At 35.7% G+C, this 25,648-nt stretch overlaps 1 protein-coding gene across 11 annotated transcripts in view; it reads left to right on the top strand.

Annotated features, from left to right (window-relative positions):
- Positions 1-25,648, top strand: part of NBEA (neurobeachin) — a 696,015-nt gene that overhangs the window by 175,739 nt on the left and 494,628 nt on the right. For all 11 annotated transcript variants that reach the window (XM_032403205.1, XM_032403204.1, XM_032403196.1 and 8 more), the window contains 5 exons: positions 2,197-2,349; positions 3,504-3,672; positions 21,303-21,382; positions 22,071-22,133; positions 22,236-22,333. In XM_032403205.1, the coding sequence (XP_032259096.1) occupies positions 2,197-2,349; positions 3,504-3,672; positions 21,303-21,382; positions 22,071-22,133; positions 22,236-22,333 (563 nt within the window). The remainder of the gene's footprint in view (positions 1-2,196; positions 2,350-3,503; positions 3,673-21,302; positions 21,383-22,070; positions 22,134-22,235; positions 22,334-25,648) is intronic.

The raw sequence follows: 25,648 nt of genomic DNA, 5'->3' as shown, positions 1-25,648 counted from the left end.
GGTTTTACAAGTTGAGGGAGCCTGGTAGAGAAAGCAGATGAAGCAAACTCATGTTGTGTAGGCAAAATTGACCCAAAGAAATATTTTGTTTGGCTCAAGGAAAAGTTTTCTAGTAATGAATTTTATTTCCTTTAGGTACCTTGGGCAGTTCTCACTACTCATTATTGTCTCCTACCATAAATGCATACATTGTTAACTGTTTGAATATTGTAATCATATGAGTTCGTGGCCCCTTGTGTAGAAGTGTGAAATGCACGGCATGCTTATGTCAAATTTATTGAGCTGCCCTTGTTAAGTAAACCATATGGGAAGTAAAATTGCTAAGACAGTTTAGTCCCTTTAGACCTAAACTATCCCATAATGATACTTGGACTTCAGTCAGTGGATAATGGAGAGAAAGGTGTGATGTGACCTGTGCTCTGGGGTTGAGTGGTAGGTGGTTCTTTATCCTAGGGAGGATCAAAAAGGATCACTAGATGAGGAAAAAAAGATTTGTATAGTAAGATATATTTTTGACATTTGAATTAGAATTATTGGCTTTTAAAGAACAGCATTTCCTCTATAATATTTTCATCTGAAATTATACTCTTAAGGTGGCATTTTCCAGTCAAAATATAATGCAAGCCTCATATGTAATTTTTTTTATTTTATTATGTTGATCACCATACATTATATCATTAGTTTATGATGTAGTGTTCCGTGATTCATTGTTTGCGTATAACACCTAGTGCTCCATTCAATACGTGCCCTCTTTAATACCCATCACCAGGCTAACCCATCCCGCCACCCTCTGCCCTCTAGAACCCTCAGTTTGTTTCTCGGAGTCCATAGTCTCTCATGGTTCGTCTCCCCCTCCGATTCCCCCCCTTCATTTTTCCCTTCCTACTATCTTCTTCTTTTTTAACATATAATGTATTATTTGTTTCAGAGGTACAGGTTTGTGATTCAACAGTCTTACACAATTCACAGTGCTCACCGTAGCACATACTCTCCCCAATGTCTATCACCCAGCCACCCCATCCCTCCCACCCCCCACCACTCCAGCAACCCTCAGTTTGTTATTTAAAAATTTCTAGTAAAACATAGCCAGTGAAATTAATTTTAATAATGTATATTGTTTAACCTTGTATATCCTAAATTTTATCACTTCAACATATACTCAATTAAAAATTATAAAAGATATTTTGCATTATTTTTTATTCTAAATCTTCAAAATCCAGTCTATACATATTTATAACATTTATCACCTAGGACTAGCCGCATTTCAAGGGCTCAGTAGCTACACATGACTAGTGGCTTCTGTATTGTACAATGCGGCTTTAAGGTTTGGTTTGAGTTTTGGAAGGTCTGTCATTTATCTAAATAGCGTTGGTAGTAGGTTATGTATTGGTGATGGCAGTTGAAAATCTTGATGGGAGGTTTAGCATAGAGGTATTGTTCTATGAAGCTGTGAAAGCATAAGGTATCATCTAGAGAGAATGATTTTATGGAAAAGAGAAGCCAAATAAGTAAGTTTCAGCTGTTCCCATCTTTTAAGCAAAGGGCACTGGGGAGTAATCTGAGGGTCATGAAAGCCAAAAGGGACAGTATTTCCAGGAAAGTAAGATTTGCTTTTCATGTACCATGGCTAAGTTGAAAGGTTTATGCTGAGTAAGATGCATGGCATTTGTCCATGTGCAACTCATTTGTGACTTTATAAAGAAAGGATTCAGTGGAATGGTGGAGTCAATTTATTTGCCCGTTGGTTTGGATCTCATGAAAGCACTTCTCTTTCCCAGTATCTTGTGTGTGTGTGTGTGTGTGTGTGTGATCATGATAATTAATTTTATTCTATTATAATTTCCTTTGAGATCTCTTCTTTAGTCAATTTATACAAAAATGGGTTGAAACCATTTTTATTCATAACTTATTTTATTTCTTTAGTTTGCTTTGAGAGTGGCATTATTTAACCTGAGTTACTTATCTGCAGTTGTTCTGGGAAGGGCTTCAGGTAACAAACTGTCATTCAGAAAATTATCTTAAAATTTTACGTTTCTGAATATAATTAAATTTTGGATAGCAAAGGAAACATATAGTTCTATATTTAAATTATTAGGTATGGCATATGAAAAATTTATATGTACTTATTGTAAGTCAGCAATCTTAAAATTTGATATTCTGGATATTTTTAGCTTGAAAATCTTTTTTTTTCTTTAGTCATCAAGAGTTCATATAACTAGAGCTGTCCTGGAGCAATTTTTATCCTTTGCAAAATACCTTGATGGTTTATCTCATGGAGCACCTTTGCTAAAGCAGCTTTGTGATCACATTTTATTCAACCCAGCCATCTGGATACATACACCTGCAAAGGTATAAATTTCATTCTCATTCATTTTATTTTAGTGTAATGTTAATAAATTGTAGTTATGGATCTAAACTATGCAGTAGAAAGCATTTGGATTTTTTCAGCATATTTTATAGTCAGCCTGAAACAGTTGTATTACTAGAATCAGCAATCAAAATATTAAATATGTAAATATTAAAATAAATGAAACTGTAATTTAAGCTTGATATAATAACTGCATTCTGAAGTTAGTAGTTGTGATTCTTATCTTTCCAAGAAAGGATTTGGTACACTGATTATTAAGACTAAGAAAAGAGAAAATAATAGGTAACTAATTATATAATGATAATTACAATCATTGTGACTGTAAAATTGCTTATATTGTGAATATAGAGTTTATATCATGATTGTAAATATTATTTGTTTTAAAATAAATATATACATTGTTTTTTATATATTAACATAAAATTTTTATTATTTTGCATACCTAAATTTAGCCCTGTTATATTCTAGTGGAAATCAGTAATGAGGGACATCCTTCATAAATGTGAGCTGCCTTTTACAGTTTTCAAATTTTCCACATAACTTTGGTTAAATTGTATAGGGTCTGACTTTTATTATTGTTTAGCATGTTAATTATGGTGCTAAACTCAAACTTTGTTCACTTTTTAAGCAAGATGTTTGACTTGTCATCTCTCTTACTTATATGGTTAGATTCTGATACTGTGGCAGTGGGTTAAGAAAATTTGGAATTATGTGAACTTTTAGGATATAAGACTGTGTGTATTTTTCCCAAATATGATATAGCTGACTCATGTTAGTTCTGTTCTTCTGAGCTGCTGAAATGTACTTTGATAAAGGGCTTTAGTCTAGGTAACTTTTTAAATAATTTGCTCTACCTATCAGTTACTTTTGATCAGTTAACTCATTTAAAATTATTTCATTGTTAATAGCTACAGATTACCTTTATTAAAATAAGTTTTATTAGAATGTGTTGGCTGTGGATTATTTTCTTTTAAAAATATAAATAATATTTAATAAATAGTTATTTTTAACCTCATAATAAATGGTTCTTTCTTCATCTTTACTAATTTGCATTTAAATTAGAATGTATATTTATAATATAAACACTTGAGGCATTTTAAATTTATTTTAATGCTCTGTTAATATTCTGTATTAGGTTCAGCTTTCCCTATACACTTACTTGTCTGCTGAATTTATTGGAACTGCTACCATTTACACCACCATACGCAGAGTAGGAACAGTATTACAGCTAATGCACACATTAAAATATTACTACTGGGTCATTAATCCTGCTGACAGTAGTGGCATTACACCTAAAGGATTAGGTAAGTACAACACTACCACTACATTCATTGTACTACTACTGTTTTATATCCTGAGTACTGTTATAGGCACCAGATGTGCACGGTTATGAAAATATCACTGAACTATTATCTTTCTTATACAGTAGCCTTGTTATATTGAGAAGTTTTTGTGGTAGAGAAGTTTATAGTTCTGAAATATTAAGTTATTTTTGGAATAAAGGCAGGTAAGAATAATATTCTGCCTTTTAGCCTATATGCTTGTTGTGGCTCAGGAAAATATATTCATAATATTAAAATCAGATGAAGTGCTAAGTAAAATAAGTCAAGCAGAGAAAGTCAATTATCATATGGTTTCACTTTTTTGTGGAACATAAGGAATAGCATGGAGGACATTAGGAGAAGGAAGGGAAAAATGAAGGGGTGGAAATCGGAGGGGGAGACGAACCATGAGAGACTATGGACTCTGAGACACAAACTGAGGGTTTTAGCGGGGAGGGGAGTGGGGGAATGGGTTAGCCTGGTGATGGGTATTAAGGAGGGCACTATTGCTTGGAGCACTGGATGTTGTATGCAAACAATGAATCATGGAACACTACATCAAAAACTAATGATGTAATGTTGTATGGTGACTAACATAACAAAATAAAATTTAAAAAAAATAAAGATGAAAGAAGAAAAAAAAAATAAAATCAGATGAAGTTGATCATGGCCAGTGTGTTCTAATACAATTGTTTCAAACCTTTGAGATAGTTACCTTTCTTTATATTTTCTCCCCAAACTTCACCCTTTATTCTAAGTATAGTAGAAACTAATTTAATACTTCATTTTGTTGTTTAAAAAATATTGCCAGGGCACCTGGGTGGCTCAGTCGGTTGAGCATAGGTCTCTTGGTTTCAGCTCAGGTTGTGGTCTTGGGGTCTTGAGATTAGACCCCACCTCCGGCTCCGTGCTCAGCGCGGAGTCTGCTTGGGATTCTCTCCTTCTCCCTGTGCCTCTCTCCCAGCTCGTGTGCATGTGCATGTGTGTGCGCACTTTCTCTGTCTTTCTCTAGAATAAAATAAATAAAATCTTTAAAAAAATAAAAATAAATAAAAATAAAAAATATTGCCAATTCTCCTAATTATATAAAAATGCATACTCATCTGGGGCGCCTGGGTGGCTCAGTCATTAAGCGTCTGCCTTCGGCTCAGGTCATGATCCCGGAGTCCTGGGATCGAGCCCCGCATCGGGCTCCCTGCTCAGCGGGGAGTCTGCTTCTCCTTCTCCCTCTGTCTACCACTCTGCCTACTTGTGCTCTCTCTCTGTCAAATAAATAAATAAAATATTTAAAAAAAATGCATACTCATCATAGAAAATAAAATGATATAGAAGAAAAATATTATTCGTAACCCAACCCCAGGAATAAGAACTGTTAAAAGTTTGGTGTATGTTTTTCCACTAATTTTCATTGCATTAAATGTGTGAAATATTTAAACTCTTTTACAGAATTGAGATTTTCTTGATTTTTTTTCTGTTATCTTCTTGACTCTACATAGTAATCTAAAAGAATGTACCACTTACAAGTTTCCAAAATTTTGATTCTATAAATAATGCAGTGATCTATTCCTTTGTATATAATCATTTTTTTTTTTTTTTTTTTAAAGATTTTATTTATTTATTTGAGAGAGAGAGAATGAGAGAGAGCAAGCACATGAGAGGGGGGAGGGTCAGAGGGAGAAGCAGACTCCCTGCCGAGCAGGGAGCCCGATGTGGGACTCGATCCCGGGACTCCAGGATCATGACCTGAGCCGAAGGCAGTCGCTTAACCAACTGAGCCACCCAGGCGCCCTGTATATAATCATTTACTTCCATTTTTGATTTGTTTAAAATTACTGAGAGTAATTACTGTGTAGTATGTGAGAGTGCTTTTCTCAGCATACTAACAATAGCATTGAAAATTATTGTTTTATAAAAATCTTTTTAATAAGGCAAAATAACATTTCACTATTTTAATTTTCATTTATTAGCTTATGTTATGTCTTTTATTGACAGGACTTTAAAAATTGTGTTATTTGCAATCTCTTATATATAATTCTGTCATTCATGGCTTTTTCTATTGCATTTAATCTTGATAATGCCTAAAATTTACTGAATGTTCACCATGAGTTTGAATCTACACTAAGCATCCTGTTAATTTTAATTAATCATTTATATATAATATAATTATATATACATAGGCATGTTTACACATACACATCGGACCTTATAACTTTGCTGTCAGTATCAGGGTTATTTTGTAGGTTAGGAAACTGAAAGTTGGTACAAAGTAACAGAACTAAAATTTGAATCATGTCTATGTGACTCAGAGCCCTTCTCAAACACTACACTCTGATAGTTTTCTTTACCCCAAACAAATCATCTATTCATACATATTCATTTCTGCTTCAGAAAATTAATTTCTAATTTACAGAAAGTTGCAAGAGTTATACAAAGAATTATCATAACCCCCACCATGTTTCCCAGTATTTTATATTTTACCACATACACTTTATCATGTATATATAGTCATATATACATGCACATATTTTTTTCTGAATAAATTGAGAATAAATTGTAGATGTGATACCATATTACCCATTTTACTGTTTATTTCCTAAAAGGCGTAGTCTTAGATAAGCAAGGGCAACCCTTAAAATCAAGTAATTAACATTAATACATGCAATCATGTAATCCAAAGATTGCATTTAAATTTCACCAATTATTCCAATAATATCCTTTCCAGAAAAAAAAAAAATCTTTTTTTTCTCTCTGAATCTCAGCCGAGGATTATATATTGCATTTAGTTGCCTTGTCACTTTAATATTCTTCAATATAGAATTTTTTTTTTTTTTAGTATTTCTTTGTCTTCCATGACCTTGATATTTTTGAAGAATACAGACAAATTACTTTTTAGAATGTCCCCTAACTTGGATTTGTTTGGTATTTGCTCATGATGATCCAGGTTTTTCATTTTGGGTTGGAATCACATAGAAGTATACCAATTCTGTCACACTGTTATCACGTCAAGAGGCACATGACATGGAGTTGTTTTATTACTGGAGATGTTGCCTTTGATCATTTGATTAATGTGGTGTCTGCCAGGGTTCTTCATTATAAAATTACTACTTTCTCTTTTGGAATAATAAGTATTTGGTGAAGAAATACATTGAGACTATTTAAATATCCTGTTCTTCAACAAACCTTTGCTTACTGGTTTTGGTTCATCAGTGACTCTTGTCATAATTGATCTTTACTGTGATTGCTGCTAAATGACAGTATTTTCTGAGACATTTACCAGTTTGAATTCTACTACAAGAAGGAACTTGTTTTTTCTCTTCCATTTTTTTGTTCATTTTATATCAGCATAAATTTCATGGATTTCTACTTCATTCTGTTTATTATATCAATAGTTGGTACATTTTCTCTGCAAAGGGCCACACAGAAATATTTTAGGCTTAGGGAGCCATAAGGGCTCTGTTACAAGTAGTCAACTCTGCCAGTGTATAGCCAAAACAGACATAGACAGTATGTAAATGAATAGATATGGTTTGTTTCAATGAAACTTGAAAAATGTTAAGGCTTAATGGATTTAGCCCAGCGACTGTCCCCTGGGTTGTATCATTATTTATTGGATGTTAAGGTTGTCCCAGATTTGGCTTGTAGGAGACCTTCACATGAGATCTTGGGTCTCTATGACAGATGTTCATAATTTTTTAGTGCTTGCTCTCTGCCACAAGATGTTTTTGGTTCATTTTATACTTACCCAGTCCTGGAATCAACCATTTCTCCAAAGAGCCCTGGTTTGTCTTGGTGTATATGGTTTTTGAGATTTAGGTGTTCGGTGTGCTTGTTGTGCTTATTGCTCTTTGAGTGGCATTGCTTCTAGGCATTCTGCGTGGATTTAGGAAAAACACGTTTATACATAGATACCTTTCTTTCCAATTTAAAACCACATGGTTCAGTGTAGCCTCAAACTTATTATATTTATAGCTTTCTTCCTTCAATAGTGAAAAATCTGGCTTAGGTCATCTTTAATGTATTTATATATTTGCTTATTCTACATTATGAAGCAATATTCTGACATTTGCACCATCACCGTCTCAGCTTTGACATTGCCAGTCAGCCTGACCATCCCCTCAACTCTAACTCTGCCTGGTCCTTGTCACCTCCTTCGCCCTGATTGTTTCTTTGCTGCTGACCACACTCCTAGTCCATGTTGTCTCCTCACCCTTACCCTGAAGGTCCTGCCAGACTTAGTTCCCTCTTCGGCCCTGCTAGCATCTGGTGTTTCCTTGGCCTCTGCTACTTCCTCCCATCTCTGGGCCCTCAGGCCTGATTGGCTCTGGCTACCTCAAGGAGGAGAGGGAAGAAGCCAAAGAAATATATTTTAAAGAAAAGTGGCAAGAAAGTGGAAGAGAATTTCTTTTTCTTTGCAGTTTATTCTTTTTTAGTGTATCTTTTTATTATTTTTAATATATCTTTTTAATTTAACTTTTTAATACAACTGAAATTAACTTTGATATTTAGTGAAATGTGAGGCTCTGACTTGAAACGTAGTTTTCTAAATAACAACTTTTTTCAGTACTATTTTGAACTGAAATGATTTAAGGACACTCTAAAGATAATTTGTACTACACTAGCTTTTCATTGTACTAATTCATATGCAGGCACTGACTTAAGAAGTAGGATCTTTTTGCTTTGACTCTTATTTAACACTTCTGTCTCTTAAATTATTATTATGTAAGGTTCACTGTAAAAAATGTATTTATATTAACAAGGTACCATAGTAATACATGATCTTAGTTAACAAGTGGAATAATACAAATGTTTAAAAACAAAAACTTACTTTCTCCCAAGGAGCCAGTATCACCAGTCTTACATATTCTTCTACCTCTTTTTCTATGCTCATACAAACACAAACTTACACATGCCTACATGTGGATGCTTCAACTTATAGGTATTTCAAAGATTTATTTTGAATACATCATAAATGCAAATATGTAAATATGTAATAAACCTCAGATAGGTCCCATCAAGCTTAAGAAATAGAATATTACCATAAACCTGTATTTACCTATCTTTGGTCACATCTTCCTCCCATTCCCAGCCATAGAGACAACCCCGTGCTCAATTTTATGTTTTATGTTTTATTTTATGTTTATTATACCTTTTCCTTTCTTGAATGCTTATTATTTCTTTAGTATGTTTTACTACTTTGCTATTTATGTATGTATTCCTAAACAGTTGATTCTTTAGCTTCTGTATTTTACATAAATGGTGTCATTTGTGATTTTTATGTCACTCAATTTTATATTTGTGAAATACCTGTTTATACTATTTTGTAAAATATGGATTCATAATATGTGTATAAATAAGACTCATACATATGTATATGTTTTTCTAAAACATCCTCTTTACTTTGTACAGTGTCTGACAGTAGTAATAATAGCTAACATTTACTAATTAAAATGGACCAGGCACTATTCTAATTCCTTTACATATGTTGCTCTATTTAATCCTTACAAAATACCCTGTGACATGAGCATTATTATTATTCTCATCCTTACAATAAATAAAAGAAACAACCAACACACTAAGATAATATAAAACTTGTCTAATTTCATTAAATGAAAGTAATTATTACTAAGATAATGGCTGTCTCTACCAGGATGGAATGGAGGATGTGATCAAGTTGTGGCTCAGAGCTTAGGACTGGTGTAGGTTGAGGACATTAGTATGCTGGAACAAGATGGTGCATAGCCAATTATTAAATATTTAGGGATTTTACAACCTGTTCTTTTTTTATTATTACGTTAATCACCATACATTACATCATTAGTTTTTGATGTAGTGATCCATGATTTGTTGTTTGCGTATAACACCCAGTGCTCCATGCAGTACGTGCCCTCTTTAATACCCATCACCAGGCTAACCCATCCCCTCAGCCCCCTCCCCTCTAGAACCCTCAGTTTGTTTTTCAGAGTCCATAGTCTCTCATGGTTCATCTCGCCCTCCGATTTCCCCCCTTCATTCTTCCCCTGCTCCCCTCCTACTATCTTCTTCTTCTTTTTTTTTTTTTTAACATATAATGGATTATTTGTTTCAGAGATACAGGTCTGTGATTCAACAGTCTTACACAATTCACAGCGCTCACCATAGCACATACCCTCCCCAATGTCTATCACCCAGCCACCCCATCCCTCCCACCCCCCACCACTCCAGCAACACTCAGTTTGTTTCCTGAGATTAAGAATTCCTCATCAGTGAGGTCATATGATACATGTCTTTCTCTAATTGACTTATTTTGCTCAGCAAAATACCCTCCAGTTCCATCCACGTCGTTGCAAATGGCGAGAGCTCATTCCTCTTCATGGCTGCATAATATTCCATTGTATATATATATACCACATCTTCTTTATCCATTCATCTGTCGATGGACATCTTGGCTCTTTCCACAGTTTGACTATTGTGGACATTGCTGCTATAAACATTGGGGTGCATGTACCCCTTCAGATCCCTACATTTGTATCTTTGGGGTAAATACCCAGTAGTGTAATTGCTGGATCGTATGGTAGCTCTGTTTTCAACTTTTTGAGGAACCTCCATACTGTTTTCCAGAGTGGCTGCACCAGCTTGCATTCCCACCAACAGTGTAGGAGGGTTCCCCTTTCTACGCATCCCCGCCAACATCTGTTGTTTCCTGACTTGTTAATTTTAGCCATTCTGACTGGCGTGAGGTGGTATCTCATTGAGATTTTGATTTGGATTTCCCTGATGCCGAGTGATGTTGAGCAGTTTTTCATGTGTCTGTTGGCCATTTGGATGTCTTCTTTGGAAAAATGCCTGTTCATGTCTTCTGCCCATTTCTTGATTGGATCATTTGTTCTTTGGGTGTTGAGTTTGATAAGTTCTTTATAGATTTTGGATACTAGCCCTTTATCTGATATGTCATTTGCAAATATCTTCTCCCATTCTGTCAGTTGTCTTTTGGTTTTGTTGACTGTTTCTTTTGCTGTGCAAAAGCTTTTTATCTTGATGAAGTCCCAGTAGTTCATTTTTGTCCTTGTTTCTCTTGCCTCTGGCAATGTTTCTAGGAAGAAGTTGCTGCAGCTGAGGTTGAAGAGGTTGCTGCCTATGTTCTCTTTTAGGATTTTGATGGACTCCTGTCTCACATTTAGGTCTTTCAACCATTTGGAGTCTATTTTTGTGTGTGCTGTAAGGAAATGGCCCAGTTTCATTCTTCTGCATGTGGCTGTCCAATTTTCCCAACATCATTTGTCGAAGAGACTGTCTTTTTTCCATTGGACATTCTTTCCTGCTTTGTCGAAGATTAGTTGACCATAGAGTTGAGGGTCCATTTCTGGACTCTCTATTCTGTTCCATTGATCTGTGTGTCTGTTTTTGTGCCAGTACCATACTGTCTTGATGATTATGGCTTTGTAATAGAGATTGAAGTCTGGAGTTGTGATGCCGCCAGCTTTGCTTTTTTTTTTTCAACATTCCTCTGTCTGTTCGGGGTCTTCTCCATACAAATTTTAGGATTATTTGCTCCATTTCTTTGATAAAAGTGGATGGTATTTTGATGGGGATTGCTTTAAATGTGTAGACTGCTCTAGGTAGCATTGACATCTTCACAATATTTGTTCTTCCAATCCATGAGCATGTAACATTTATTCCATTTCTTTGTGTCTTCCTCAATTTCTTTCATGAGTATTTTATAGTTTTCTGAGTACAGATTCTTTGCCTTTTTGGTTAGATTTATTCCTAGGTATCTTATGGTTTTGGGTGCAATTGTAAAAGGTATCAACTCCTTAATTTCTCTTTCTTCTGTCTTGTTGTTGGTGTATAGGAATGCCACTGATTTCTGTGCATTGATTTTATATCCTGCCACTTTACTGAATTCCTGTAGGAGTTCTAGCAGCTTTGGGGTGGAGTGCTTTGGGATTTTCCACATAAAGTATCATATCATCTGCAAAGAGTGAGAGTTTGACTTCTTCTTTGCTGATTCGGATGCCTTTTATTTCTTTTTGTTGTCTGATTGCTGGGGCTAGGACTTCTAATACTATGTTGAATAGCAGTGGTGACAGTGGACATCCCTGCCGCCTTCCTGACCTTAGGGGAAAAGCTCTCAGTTTTTCCCCATTGAGAATGATATTCGCTGTGGGTTTTTCATAGATGGCTTTTATGATATTGAAGTATGTACCCCCTATCCCTACACTCTGAAGAGTTTTGATCAAGAAAGGATGCTGTACTTTGTCAAATACTTTTTCTGTATCTATTGAGAGGATCATATGGTTGTTGTTCTTCTTTTATTATTGTATTGTATCACATTGATTGATTTGCGGATGTTAAACCAACCTTGCAGCCCAGGGATAAATCCCACTTGGTCATGGTGAATAATCCTTTTAAAGTACTGTTGGATCCTATTGGCTAGTATTTTGGTGAGAATTTTTGCATCCATGTTCATCAAGGATATTCGTCTGTAATTTTCCTTTTTGATGGGGTCTTGTCTATCTTGTCTGTGTTGTCTGGTTTCGGATCAAGGTAATGGTGGCCTCATAAAACGAGTTTGGAAGTTTTCCTTCCCTTTCTATTTTTTGGAGCGGTTTCAGAAGAATAGGTATTAATTCTTCTTTAAATATTTGGTAGAATGCCCCTGGGAAGCCATCTGGCCTGGGCTTTTGTTTGTTGGGAGATTTTTGATTACCGGTTCAGTTTCCTTAGTGGTTATAGCTCTGTTCAGGTATTCTGTTTCCTCCTGGTTCAGTTTTGGTAGTTGATACATCTCTAGGAATGCATCCATTTCTTCCAGATTATCTAATTTGCTGGCATACAGTTGCTCATAATATGTTCTTATAATTGTTTGTATTTCTTTGGTGTTGGTTATGATCTCTCTTTGGGTCCTTTCTCTTTTCTTTTTGATAAGTCTGGCCAGGGGTTTATCAATCTTGTTAATTCTTTCAAAGAACCAGCTCCTAGTTTCGTTGATCTGTTCTACTGTTCTTTTGGTTTCTATATTTCATTGATTTCTGCTCTGATCTTTATTATTTTTCTTCTCCTGCTGGGTTTAGGCTTTATTTGCTGTTTTTTCTCTACCTTGTTTAGGTGTAGGGTTAGGTTGTGTATTTGAGACCTTTCTTGTTTCTTGAGAAAGGCTTGTATTGCTATATACTTTCCTCTTAGGACTGCCTTTGCTGCATCCCAAAGATTTTGAATAGTTGTGTTTTCATTTTCATTGGTTTCCATGAATTTTTTTAATTCTTCTTTAATTTCTTGGTTGACCCATTCATTCTTTAGTAGGATGCTCTTTAGCCTCCATGTATTTGAGTTCTTTCTGACTTTCCTCTTGTGATTGAGTTCTAGTTTCAAAGCACTGTGGTCAGAAAATATGCAGGGAATGATCCCAATCTTTTGGTAATGGTTGAGACCTCATTTGTGACCTAGGATGTGATCTATGCTGGAGAATGTCCCATGGGTGCTAGAGAAGAATGTGTATTCTTTTGCTTTGGGATGGAATGTTCTGAATGTATCTGTGAAGTCCATTTGGTCCGGTGTGTCATTTAAAGTCTTTATTTCCTTGTTCATCTTTTACTTAGATGATCCGTCCATTTTAGTGAGGGGGTGTTAAAGTCACCCACTATTATTGTATTGTTGTCAATGTGTTTCTTTGGTTTTGTTATTAATTGGCTTATATAATTGGCTGCTCCCATGTTAGGGGCATAGATATTTACAATTGTTAGATCTTCTTGTTGGGTAGACCCTTCAAGTATGATATAGTGTTCTTCCTCATCTCTCATTATAGTCTTTGGTTTAAAATCTAATTTGTCTGATATAAGGATTGCCACTCCAGCTTTCTTTTGGTTTCCATTAGCATGGTAAATGGTTTTCCACCCCCTCACTTTCAATCTGGGGGTGTCTTTGGGTCTAAAATGAGTCTCTTGCAAACAGCATATCGATGGGTCTTACTTTTATATCCATTGTGATAGCCTGTGTCTTTTGATTGGGGCATTTAGCCCATTTACATTCAGGATAACTATTGAAAGATAGGAATTTAGGGGTGCCTGGGTGGCTCAGTCGTTAAGCGTCTGCCTTCGGCCCAGGTCATGATCCCAGGGTGCTGGGATCGAGCCCCGCATCGGGCTCCCTGCTTGGCAGGGAGCCTGCTTCTCCTACTCCCTCTGTCTACCACTCTGCCTACTTGGGCTCTCTCTCTGTCAAATAAATAAATAAAATCTTTAAAAAAAAAAAAAAAAAGAAATATAGGAATTTAGTGACATTGTATTGCCTGTAAGGTGACTGTTACTGTATATTGTCTGTGTTCCTTTGTGGTCTAAGTTACTTTTAGGCTCTCTCTTTGCTTAGAGGACCCCTTTCAATATTTCTTGTAGGGCTGGTTTTGTGTTTGCAGATTCCTTTAGTTTTTGTTTGTCCTAGAAGCTTTTTATCTCTCCTTCTATTTTCAGTGACAGCCTAGCTGGATATAGTATTCTTGGCTGCATATTTTTCTCATTTAGTGCTCTGAATATATCCTGCCAGTCCTTTCTGGCCTGCCAGGTCTCTGTGGATAGGTCTGTTGCCAATTTAATGTTTCTACCATTGTAGGTTACATATCTCTTGTCCCGAGCTGCTTTCAGGATTTTCTCTTTGTCTCTGAGACTCATAAGTTTTACTATTAGATGTCGTGGTGTTGAACTATTTTTATTGAATTTGAAGGGTTTTCTCTGTGCCTCTTGGATTTTGATGCCTGTTTCCTTCCCCAAATTAGGGAAGTTCTTTGCTATAATTTGCTCCAATATACCTTCTGCCCCTCTCTCTCTTTCTTCTTCTTCTGGGATCCCAATTATTTTAATGTTGTTTCGTCTTACGGTATCGCTTATCTCTCGAATTCTGCCCTCGTGATCCAGTAGTTGTTTATCTCTCTTTTTCTCAGCTTCTTTATTTTCCATCATTTGGTCTTCTATATCACGGATTCTCTCTTCTGCCTCATTTATCCTAGCAGTTAGTGCCCCCATTTTTGATTGTACCTCATTAATAGCCTTTTTGATTTCGACTTGGTTAGATTTTAGTTCTTTTATTTCTCCGGAGAGGGTTTCTCTAATAACTTCCATGCTTTTTTCAAGCCCAGCTAGTATCTTTAAAGTGATGATTCTGAACTTTAGGTCCGACATCGTACTAATGTCCATATTGAGTAGGTCCCTGGCAGTGGGTACTACCTCTTGTTTTTTTTGTTGAGGTGATTTTTTCCGTCTTGTCATTTTGTCCAGAGGAGAATAGATGACTGAGAGAACAAAATGCTAACAGGGTAACAACATCCCCAGAAAATATACTCTAAACAAATCAGAAAAGACCTGAAACTGGGGAAAAAGAAAGGGAAAGAAATAAAAAAGAAAAAGAAAAAGATAAGAATAAACAAAAACAGAACAAAACAAAAAAAAAAAAACAGAATATGATCCAATATGATCAGGCTGGTGCATAGATCAGTGCCACACACTAGATTTTGGGTGTATTTTGGTCTGTTAGAAGAAAGTGCCTCCCCCAAGTGGGATTTATCCCTGGGCTGCAAGGTTGGTTCAACATCCGCAAATCAAATCAACGTGATACAATACATTAACAAAAGAAAGAACAAGAATCATATGATCCTCTCAATAGATGCAGAAAAAGCATTTGACAAAGTACAGCATCCTTTCTTGATCAAAACTCTTCAGAGTATAGGCATAGTGGGTACATACCTCAATATCATAAAAGCCATCTATGAAAAACCTACAGCGAATATCATTCTCAATGGGGAAAAACTGAGAGCTTTTCCCCTAAGGTCAGGAAGGCGGCAGGGATGTCCACTGTCACCACTGCTATTCAACATAGTATTGGAAGTCCTAGCCACAGCAATCAGACAACAAAAAGAAATGAAAGGCATCCAAATCAGCAAAGAAGAAGTCAAGCTCTCACTCTTTGCAGATGATATGATACTTTATGTGGAAAATCCCAAAGACTCCACCCCAAAACTGCTAGAACTCATACAGGAATTCAGTAAAGTGGCAGGATATAAAATCAATGCACAGAAGTCAGTGGCATTCCTATACACCAACAACATGACAGAAGAAAGAGAAATTAAGGAGTCGATCCCATTTACAATTGCGCCCAAAACCATAAGATACCTAGGAATAAATCTAACCAAAAAGGCAAAGAATCTGTACTCAGAAAACTATAAAATACTCATGAAAGAAATTGAGGAAGACACAAAGAAATGGAAAAAGGTTCCATGCTCATGGATTGGAAGAACAAATATTGTGAAGATGTCAATGCTACCTAGAGCAATCTACACATTCAATGCAATCCCCATCAAAATACCATCCACTTTTTTCAAAGAAATGGAACAAATAATCCTAAAATTTGTATGGAACCAGAAAAGACCCCGCATAGCCAGAGGAATGTTGAAAAAGAGAAGCAAAGCTGGCGGCATCACAATTCCGGACTTCCAGCTCTATTACAAAGCTGTCATCATCAAGACAGTATGGTACTGGCACAAAAACAGGCACATAGATCAATGGAACAGAATCGAGAGCCCAGAAATGGACTCTCAACTCTATGGTCAACTCATCTTTGACAAAGCAGGAAAGAATGTCCAATGGAAAAAAGACAGTCTCTTCGACAAATGATGTTGGGAAAATTGGACAGCCACATGCAGAAGAATGAAACTGGGCCATTTCCTTACACCACACACAAAAATAGACTCCAAATGGTTGAAAGACCTAAATGTGAGACAGGAGTCCATCAAAATCCTAAAGGAGAACACAGGCAGCAACCTCTTTGACCTCAGCCACAGCAACTTCTTCCTAGAAACATCACCAAAGGCAAGGGAAGCAAGGGCAAAAATGAACTACTGGGACTTCATCAAGATAAAAAGCTTTTGCAAAGCAAAGGAAACAATCAACAAAACCAAAAGACAACTGACAGAATGGGAGAAGACATTTGCAAATGACATATCAGATAAAGGGCTAGTATCCAAAATCTATAAAGAACTCATCAAACTCAACACCGAAAGAACAATTAATCCAATCAAGAAATGGGCAGAAGACATGAACAGACATTTTTCCAAAGAAGACATCCAAATGGCCAACAGACACATGAAAAAGTGCTCAACATCGCTCGGCATCAGGGAAATCCAAATCAAAACCTCAATGAGATACCACCTCACACCAGTCAGAATGGCTAAAGTTAACAAGTCAGGAAATGACAGATGTTGGTGGGGATGCGTAGAAAGGGGAACCCTCCTACACTGTTGGTGGGAATGCAAGCTGGTGCAGCCACTCTGGAAAACAGTATGGAGGTTCCTCAAAAAGTTGAAAATAGAGCTACCATATGATCCAGCAATTGCACTACTGGGTATTTACCCCAAAGATACAAAAGTAGGGATCCGAAAGGGTACGTGCACCCCGATGTTTATAGCAGCAATGTCCACAATAGCGAAACTGTGGAAAGAGCCAAGATGTCCATCAACAGATGAATGGATAAAGAAGAGGTGGTATATATATACAATGGAATATTATGCAGCCATCAAAAGGAATGAGATCTTGCCATTTGCTACGCTGTGGATGGAACTGGAGGGTATTATGCTGAGCGAAATAAGTCAAACAGAGAAAGACATGTATCATATGACCTCACTGATATGAGGAATTCTTAATCTCAGGAAACAAACTGAGGGTTGCTTGAGTGGGGGGTGGGGTAGGAGGGATGGGGTGACTGGGTGATGGACACTGCGGAGGGTATGTGCTCTGGTAAGCGCTGTGAATTGTGCAAGACTGTTGAATCTCAGATCTGTACCTCTGAAACAAATAATGCAATATGTTAAGAAAGAAAAAAAAAAAAGAAGAATGTAGCAGGAGGGGAAGAATGAAGGGGGGGAAATCGGAGTGGTAGACGAACCATGAGAGACGATGGACTCTGAAAAACAAACTGAGGGTTCTAGAGGGGAGGGGGGTGGGAGGATGGGTTAGCCTGGTGATGGGTATTGAGGAGGGCACGTTCTGCATGGAGCACTGGGTTTTATGCACAATTAATCAGGGAACACTATATCTAAAACTAATGATGTAATGTATGGGGATTAACATAACAATAAAAAAATTAAGAAAAAAAAAAAAGAGAGTGCCTCCCAATATTTTAAAGAAAGAAAAACTTATATATGTACAAACATAAGGGTTGATACAATGAAGGGATGGAATATGAGTGTAAAGATGAAAATTATAAAAAATTTTATAAAAGGAATTGATATGATAAGAAGTTGTTTGAAAAAAGAAAGAAGAGGATTATAAAAAAGAAAAAAAAAGGGAGAGAATGTGATGAGGAGACTAGAACAAAGCCATACACTAGAGATTTAGGGTATATTTTGATCTGTTAGAAGAAACTGTATCTCAAAATTTTAAAGAGAGAACAACTTATATATATATGCCAAAAATAAGGGTAACCACTCTGAAGGGATAGCATATGATTCTAAAAATGAAAAATAAAAATGTTTTTTAAAAAAAGGGATTGATAAGATGTTGGTTGAAAAAGGGAAAAGAAAAATTCAAAAAAAAAAAAAACAGTTAAAAAAAAGTTAACTTTTGGGCGCCTGGGTGGCTCAGTTGGTTGAGCGACTGCCTTCGGCTCAGGTCATGATCCTGGAGTCCCGGGATCGAGTCCCGCATCGGGCTCCCTGCTCAGCAGGGAGTCTGCTTCTCCCTCTCCCGCTCCCCCCTCTTGTGCTCTTTCTCTCTCTCACTCTCTCTCTCAAATAAATAAATAAAATCTTTAAAAAAAAAAAATTAACTTTTAAAGACTACAGAATCATGGTAAAAAAGCCATGAATTGTATGTGCAGTATTCCCCTAGCGCTGGAGTTCTACAGTTCTCATTGATCGGTAAACTTGGTCTTGGCTGGCTGTTCTTGCTGATCTTCTGGGGCAGGAGCCTGTTGCCGTGGTTCCCAAATGTCTTTGCCCGAGGCAGAATTGCCCCGCCCTTGCCTGGTCAGGGCTAAGTAATCTGCTTGGGTTTGCTCTCGGGAGCTTTTGTTCCCTGCAAGCTTTCCATGCAGCTTTGGAGGACGAGAGTGAAAATGGCGGCCTCCCCATCTCTGCCCCGGAGGAGCCGAGAACTCGGGGCCCCGCCCCTCAGTGAGCCCCCAGAGAAAAGCAGTCAATCACTTCTGTCTCCCCGGTCTCCGGCCGCACTCCGTGCTCCCCCAGCCTGTGACCGAGCGTTTCTATCTCTGGCACCCGACGCCGTGTGGAGTCTCCAAACCCAGCAGATCCCTGCAGTGCGCTCCCGCGCCGCTCCTCCCAGGGGAGGAAGGGGAGTCTCCCTGGATCTGCCACTTGTTGGGTCCCTGCTGGAAGAGCAGTGCCTCCACTGTGCTTTGGATCATGGTTTATGGCAACCACGAGCTGAGAACCCACTCCTCAGCTCCGTCTCTGCATCCGGCTTCCCTGCTCTGATACCTGGGAGCTCTGCCGCACTCAGGCACCTCCGATCTTTCTGTGACCCCGAGGGTCCTGAGACCACACTGTCCCAGCGAGGGTTCCACCCCCCGCTTAGCCACTGGAGTGACGTCCCTCAGACTAGCAGACTTCTAAAAGTTCCAATTTTGTGCTCCGCAGCTCTATCACTTGCCAGTAGTGGCCCACGGAGGCCCCCGCCCGCACCGTCTGTCCTCCCGAATATTGCCTCAGATTCAGTTCTCCGCACTTCCTACCTTCCAGAAAGTGGTCGCTTTTCTGTTCAGAGAGTTGTTGCTATTCTATTCTTCGATCTCCTGTTGAGTTCGTAGGTGTTCAGGATGGTTTGATCCCTATCCACCTGAATTCCTGAGACCAGGGGAAATCCAGGTCTCCTACTTCTCCGCCATCTTGCTCCACTCTCTACAACCTGGTTTTTAAACCATTGGTAGCTTGAGCTTGAATTTAGTCATAGTGGGAATATTTACACAACAGAAATCAGAAATCTGCAATTATTTAATCTGATTCATATTAGGACCTCATCCCTCCACTCGTGTAGTTCCTTTACCTGCATACCAATCGTTAATGGGTTTCTTTGCCAGGTTACTGTCAGCGTTCAGTATCTTGACCTAAAAAGTGGTTATAGAGGTGTTCATTTTATACCAATTCATTAGGTTGTACATTTACATCTTCTGTATGTAAAAAAACAGGGTTTTTTTGAGATAGCACGAGCAGATGGGGAGGGGCAGAGAGAGAGGGTGAGAGTATCTTAAGCAGGCTCTATGCTCAACGCAGAGCGGGATGCAGGGCTCAATCTCATGATCCTGATCTAATGACCTGAGCCAAAATTAAGAGTGAGATGCTTAACCAACTGAGCCACCCAGGCTCCCCCACAATGAAAATCATTTTTAAAAAATTAATACCAAGTGTTGGTAAAGAAGGAAAGGGTGTTTTGTACACTATTGACTATAGTGGAGCCAAAAATGTAGAGGGCAGTCTGGGAAATAAGAAAGAGATTTCTTTTTCAAGAGTAGATGGAATGGATTGTTTGAGTAATAATTTGCACATAAATATTTATTGAGTGAATAAAAGATGTTCTATATTATACATATAGGGATTTTTATTTTAAAACGTGTAAAGAAGCTATATAAATTCTCATTGCTTCAAGAAAGGCTTGATATTTAAGGGCTTTCGTAGTTCTAGTTACATAGTTAAAGGTATAATTTAGTTATTGTATACTATGTATATTATATATGTTATATATATTCTATATATATTGAATAATCTCATTTATTGGTAATTAAATATTTGCAATTAATTACTTTGAAATTTAGGTGTTATGGAATTAATATGTACACTTTAACTATTCACATTCATTTTCATTTATTGACTCGAGCATTTTTTGAGTTTCCACTATAATACGTATTTGGTATATACAAGTTACAAGGGGAAAAATGCTGCAAAGCAAATAATTACAATAGAGTGTCACTTTTTCTGCACTTTGTTATATAATGTGTGGTGTGAAAATGGAGATGGTCTTTAAGTGAAGAAAGGTTAATTGAAGATGAAAGAAATGTTGGGAAAACTTGGATTTGGGGGAAAAGGGAACCTATTAATTTAATAAAAGTAGGAAAAGTTATTTATGTGAACACTTGATGATTATACACTTATGAATGGATGTTACGATGTTATAATTTTTTTTTTTTTTAAAGATTTTATTTATTTATTTGAGAGAGAGAGAATGAGAGACAGAGAGCATGAGAGGGAAGAGGGCAGAAGGAGAAGCAGACTCCCTGCCGAGCAGGGAGCCCGATGCGGGACTCGATCCTGGGACTCCAGGATCGTGACCTGAGCCGAAGGCAGTCGCTTAACCAACTGAGCCACCCAGGCGCCCACGATGTTATAATTTTTTAAAAAGTAATTATTTTCCACAAATCTGACATTTGGTGAATAATTTGAAATTACCAAAATCTGAAAATTAATGTTTGAATCCTCTGATATAATTGAAATGGTATAGCATTAATACTAACAAATATTATAATCCTAATAAATACAACTTGTAAAGAATTCCATAGTATTCCAACATAATTGCATTAAGCTTATTTAGTATCATGAGGGTTTTTTTCCTTTTTTTTTTCTTATGTTTTCTGTTTTATTCTAGATGGTCCCCGGCCATCACAAAAGGAAATTATATCACTACGGGCATTTATGCTACTTTTTCTGAAACAGCTCATACTAAAGGTAAAATAATTTTACATTATTTAGAACTGCAATATATTAGATGAAGAGGAATTTTTGGCATTGTTTAAAATCAATATTGTAAAATTAGCAGTAACTATTTGTAATTTATGAATAGCTTTCAAAATCCTAAAGTAAATCTTAGTGTTAACTTTTGTTAAACTTGACTTTTTGTTAATCCTCTTTGAGATCATCCATTTTAAGAGGTATAGGAAATGAACAAGGAACATATGCATAAGATATGAGTATAAAGTTTTATTCCAGAAAATGGTCTGTGTACCTGTATGAGAAGACTTACATTATGTATTTTATCACAGTAGGATTTTTAAAAGATTAAGATAAAGAAAAATGGAAAATAAAGGTAAAATATACATCAATTGGTTCTATAAAGTTTTGCATTATTTTAAGAAAAGAATAAATGGTTAGAAAATAATATGAATACAGTTAGATCAAAATATACTAACTTTTGATAGTGATGGTCAGTCAAATATTAGCCTTAAAAGACTAGATACAGTTTTCCAAATATTTACTTATTTAAGTGGAAATAATATAGTCTATGAATTATGAAATATTTAAAGATTTTAATGAAAACATCACTACTTTTAAGTTGTTCTTATTTTTTTTTAAATGATCATTTGATGCCTGTCTTTAAAGTTTTAGATTTAAATAATATATATTTTTTTAAAATTAGGATCGAGGGGTCAAGGAAGATGAACTTCAGAGTATATTAAATTACCTACTTACCATGCATGAGGTAGGACGTGGTCTGGGTCTTCTATTTTAATTATTTTATGCAAAGTACTAGAATAAAATATTAACTAAAGAAATTTTTTTTTTGGTGATCCTTATTATGCAGGATGAAAATATTCATGATGTGTTACAGTTACTAGTGGCTTTAATGTCAGAACACCCAGCCTCAATGATACCAGCATTTGATCAAAGAAATGGAATAAGGTATGATTATAATATTAGTATTACTAGTAGACTTTAATTGAGTACAGTTGTGCTTTCTAGAATAACTCCTACTCTAGGAACTTTTGAATAAATACAGCAAAATCTTACATACAAGAAGGAAATAAATGGAGAAAGCTAGTATTAATCTTCTAATACTCCAACTGATGAACTATTTAAAGAATGGGTCTTGCTCTCAAGAAGAGTAATTAAATTGTGATGCTGTAGTAAAGATATTTCAATTAGTGTGAAGAACAAATATATATATATATATATATTTTTGCAGGAAGACAAGAAACATGGTATATTTCAGCAAAAGAGAGCACAGGAAAATTGTATGAATTTAGGCTCAAGAACTAGATAGTGGCCAGATTTGGAAGATACTGGCCACATAATAGAAAGAGGTTTAGATTTTTTTCTGTTTATGATGAAATAAAGTATTTTGAATAGGGTACTGATTTGCTCAGATTTCTATTTTGTTAGATTTACAGTCAGCAGTGTGGAAAATGAACTGGAGAGGGATAAAACTGATGTAGCAAAATAAGTAGAGAGATTATTTTATTCATCAGTATTAGGGATGATGAGTTAGGACAGTGGCAATGTAGTTGGAGCAAGAGGACAAAACCAAAAGAGTTTGAAGACTAAGTTTAGTTAGAATGATTGTAAGTAATTATGTAGGTAAGTGAAAAATAGTTCCTTGATTAGTATTCTTATGAACTTCAGCCTATAATCTAGCCCCTTAGGGATTCTCCTTTTTAATTTTTCTGAAGTCTGAATTATTGGAATGAAGAGGAAATCTAAGTTATGCCATGTGCAACTCAGTGAACTTCCACAGGTTGTAAAAGAATTTGGAAATAATATACCTACAAAAGGATTTTATTAGTGCTTCTTTTACTTGGCCATTTATATCAACAAATGACAGTTTTCTAGATTTGAAGGACTTCTTTCCAAATCAGAGAAGCAATCACATCATTTCTATTGGATGTTCTGTTTGAGTTATCACTGTGATCTTTGAGTTTACAAGCCATGGAATTGCTACTCTGAAGAAGAGGATTACACATTTAATTATTAAGAACTATAAATATTTTCTTACTATGAGGTTGAACTATATGAAATTGCTGATACTTAACTGTTTACTAAATAATGGCATATTTGGTTCAACCTAATCATATAATACAGTTATACTTATTCTTAAAATATATTTAGATTGAAAAATTAGTATCCTTGACCTTAGATCCTAGTATCTCTTTTATTTATTATATCAACTGATAAGTGAATCAATTAAAATTGTCCTCATCATCCTTGTGAATGATACCAACCCTAGATTGGTTAATATGAAATTCAGACACAAAATTCTGCATTACTTTGACAGAGTGAAAATACGATCTTACAAAGGAGAATGATATTTGGTTAGATCTTTAGGGGACTGAAATAGTGATTTATATGTATAATATGAGTGGAATGATTAGACACAATGAATACCAAGGCCTGGTTGCTCATGATTGAAACCTGCTAAACATGTCCTATTGTTACCAGTGTGTTCAAAACAGTGACAAAGATGGAAGGTTTTCTCCTTCAGTTTCTCCGTTTCAAAAAAAATGTGGAGAATGTAGGCTTTGACTAAAGATACAGAAAAAATAGGCTTATTAGACAGAACACTTAAAGGTCTGTATCTTAGAAAGAGAGATACTCAAGGATAGCAGTTATATATAAAATATTTTCTGGGGAAAATTCTGATAAATTGTAATTTATATACACTAACAACTGAACGCAAAGAATGAACTTAATTCTGGTGACATTTTAACTGGCTTTAAGAAAGACCATGTGATAATACAACATTGAACTGAGCAGCTAAAAATGTGATATTTTTATATCTGAAAATCTTAAAAAAAAGAATACATAAGTACTTGTCTCAAGTAATTTAGATCATTTGCTGGCTTAATATAGTAAGCTCAAGCAGATTAATTAGGATTCACCTATCTTATGATATTTCAGGTAAACAGTCATTAACTGATATGTCAGTAAATTTCTTAGGCTGTGAGCTTTTACTTTGGTTCTCAAGATTATTTTTACTGTTGAATGTTCTTTCTCATGATTTCCTGAACAGTTCTTTTTCTTACGTGTATAACTTTCCTATTCTCATACTTTTTTTTTTTTTTTTAATTACTGATCGTGGTTCATAAAAGTTCTGAAGATAGATTTCAATGTAAATACACATTTAGGAACGTGAGGCTTTTGAAAAAAATCATCTTCTAAAGGAAATAGTAACTCTAATGTTTATCTCAGTCTGTTCTTCAGTAGAGTAACTCACAAATAAAAAGCAATATCAACAATATATTATTTTCTTTTTTAGTAGTATAAGCCACTGTTAAAACAGATGTGACTAGCTTTAAGTAATTTGTTCCCTTTTGTTAATGTCACTGAAACGATATAAAAATTATACTGTACCTACTAATACCAACTTTTTGTTTAGCCTCAATTACTTCATCTTGAAGCATAAAATGACACTTTATTTTTTAAAAAGACGTAATACAATAAAACACATCCTAATTTTATAGTCACCACTACCACCTTCAAAGAACTTTCTTAAATTCTAGAATTAGTTGCAAAAGAATATAGTTATTATTGTTCCCTACTACCTTATAGAAAAAATATTTACTTTTATGTTTTGGAATAAACACAAGATAAAAATTTTTAAATATTTATGAAAATTATAATGGATATAGCCCTGTTCTTATATAATATTCAAATGACTGTATATATTAGGTTGGGTTATATGTTAGTAGAGACTTCTTTGCTCCAAGTAATAGAAAACTTCTCAAACCAATAAGTAAGAACAGAATAATGTGTTTGTTATAGAAATCTCATTAAGGTAAGAACAAGGAATTGGAAAGCTATAAGGAAACAGCTTTGCTTTCTCTGCTACTTCCTATATGGTCGCTTTATTCTTTTGTGTATAGACTCGTCTCTGTGAACAAAACAAGGCTGCCTTATAGTTTCTGTTTTAAATAATTTTCTAATTCAAGAGCCCAAAAAGTACTAGATATTGTTTCTCAGAACTCACTCCAAATGCTCAGAAAAGAGAAATAATTGGGCAAGTATCTATCCATGGTCCAATTAGCTATAAACAAGAAAAAAAGGTCATCAAGAAGAAATGTCAGGGGCAGTTCTAACAGAAGGGGAAATACAGCCTAACTAAGTATGTATCTTAAAATAGAATTTTTTTTTCAATATACTAGAAGGCAACACTTATGAGCAACAAATCACTTTGAACTTTTGAGTATTTATTTGAAGGCCAAGTTTAAAGAAATATTAGTA

This window comes from Phoca vitulina, unplaced genomic scaffold, assembly GCF_004348235.1.
Source record: "Phoca vitulina isolate PV1807 unplaced genomic scaffold, GSC_HSeal_1.0 scaffold5, whole genome shotgun sequence".
Classification (NCBI taxonomy): domain Eukaryota; kingdom Metazoa; phylum Chordata; class Mammalia; order Carnivora; family Phocidae; genus Phoca; species Phoca vitulina.
The sequence above is the reverse complement of the archived record's forward strand: the minus strand, read 5'-3'. Positions and strand labels throughout refer to the sequence as shown.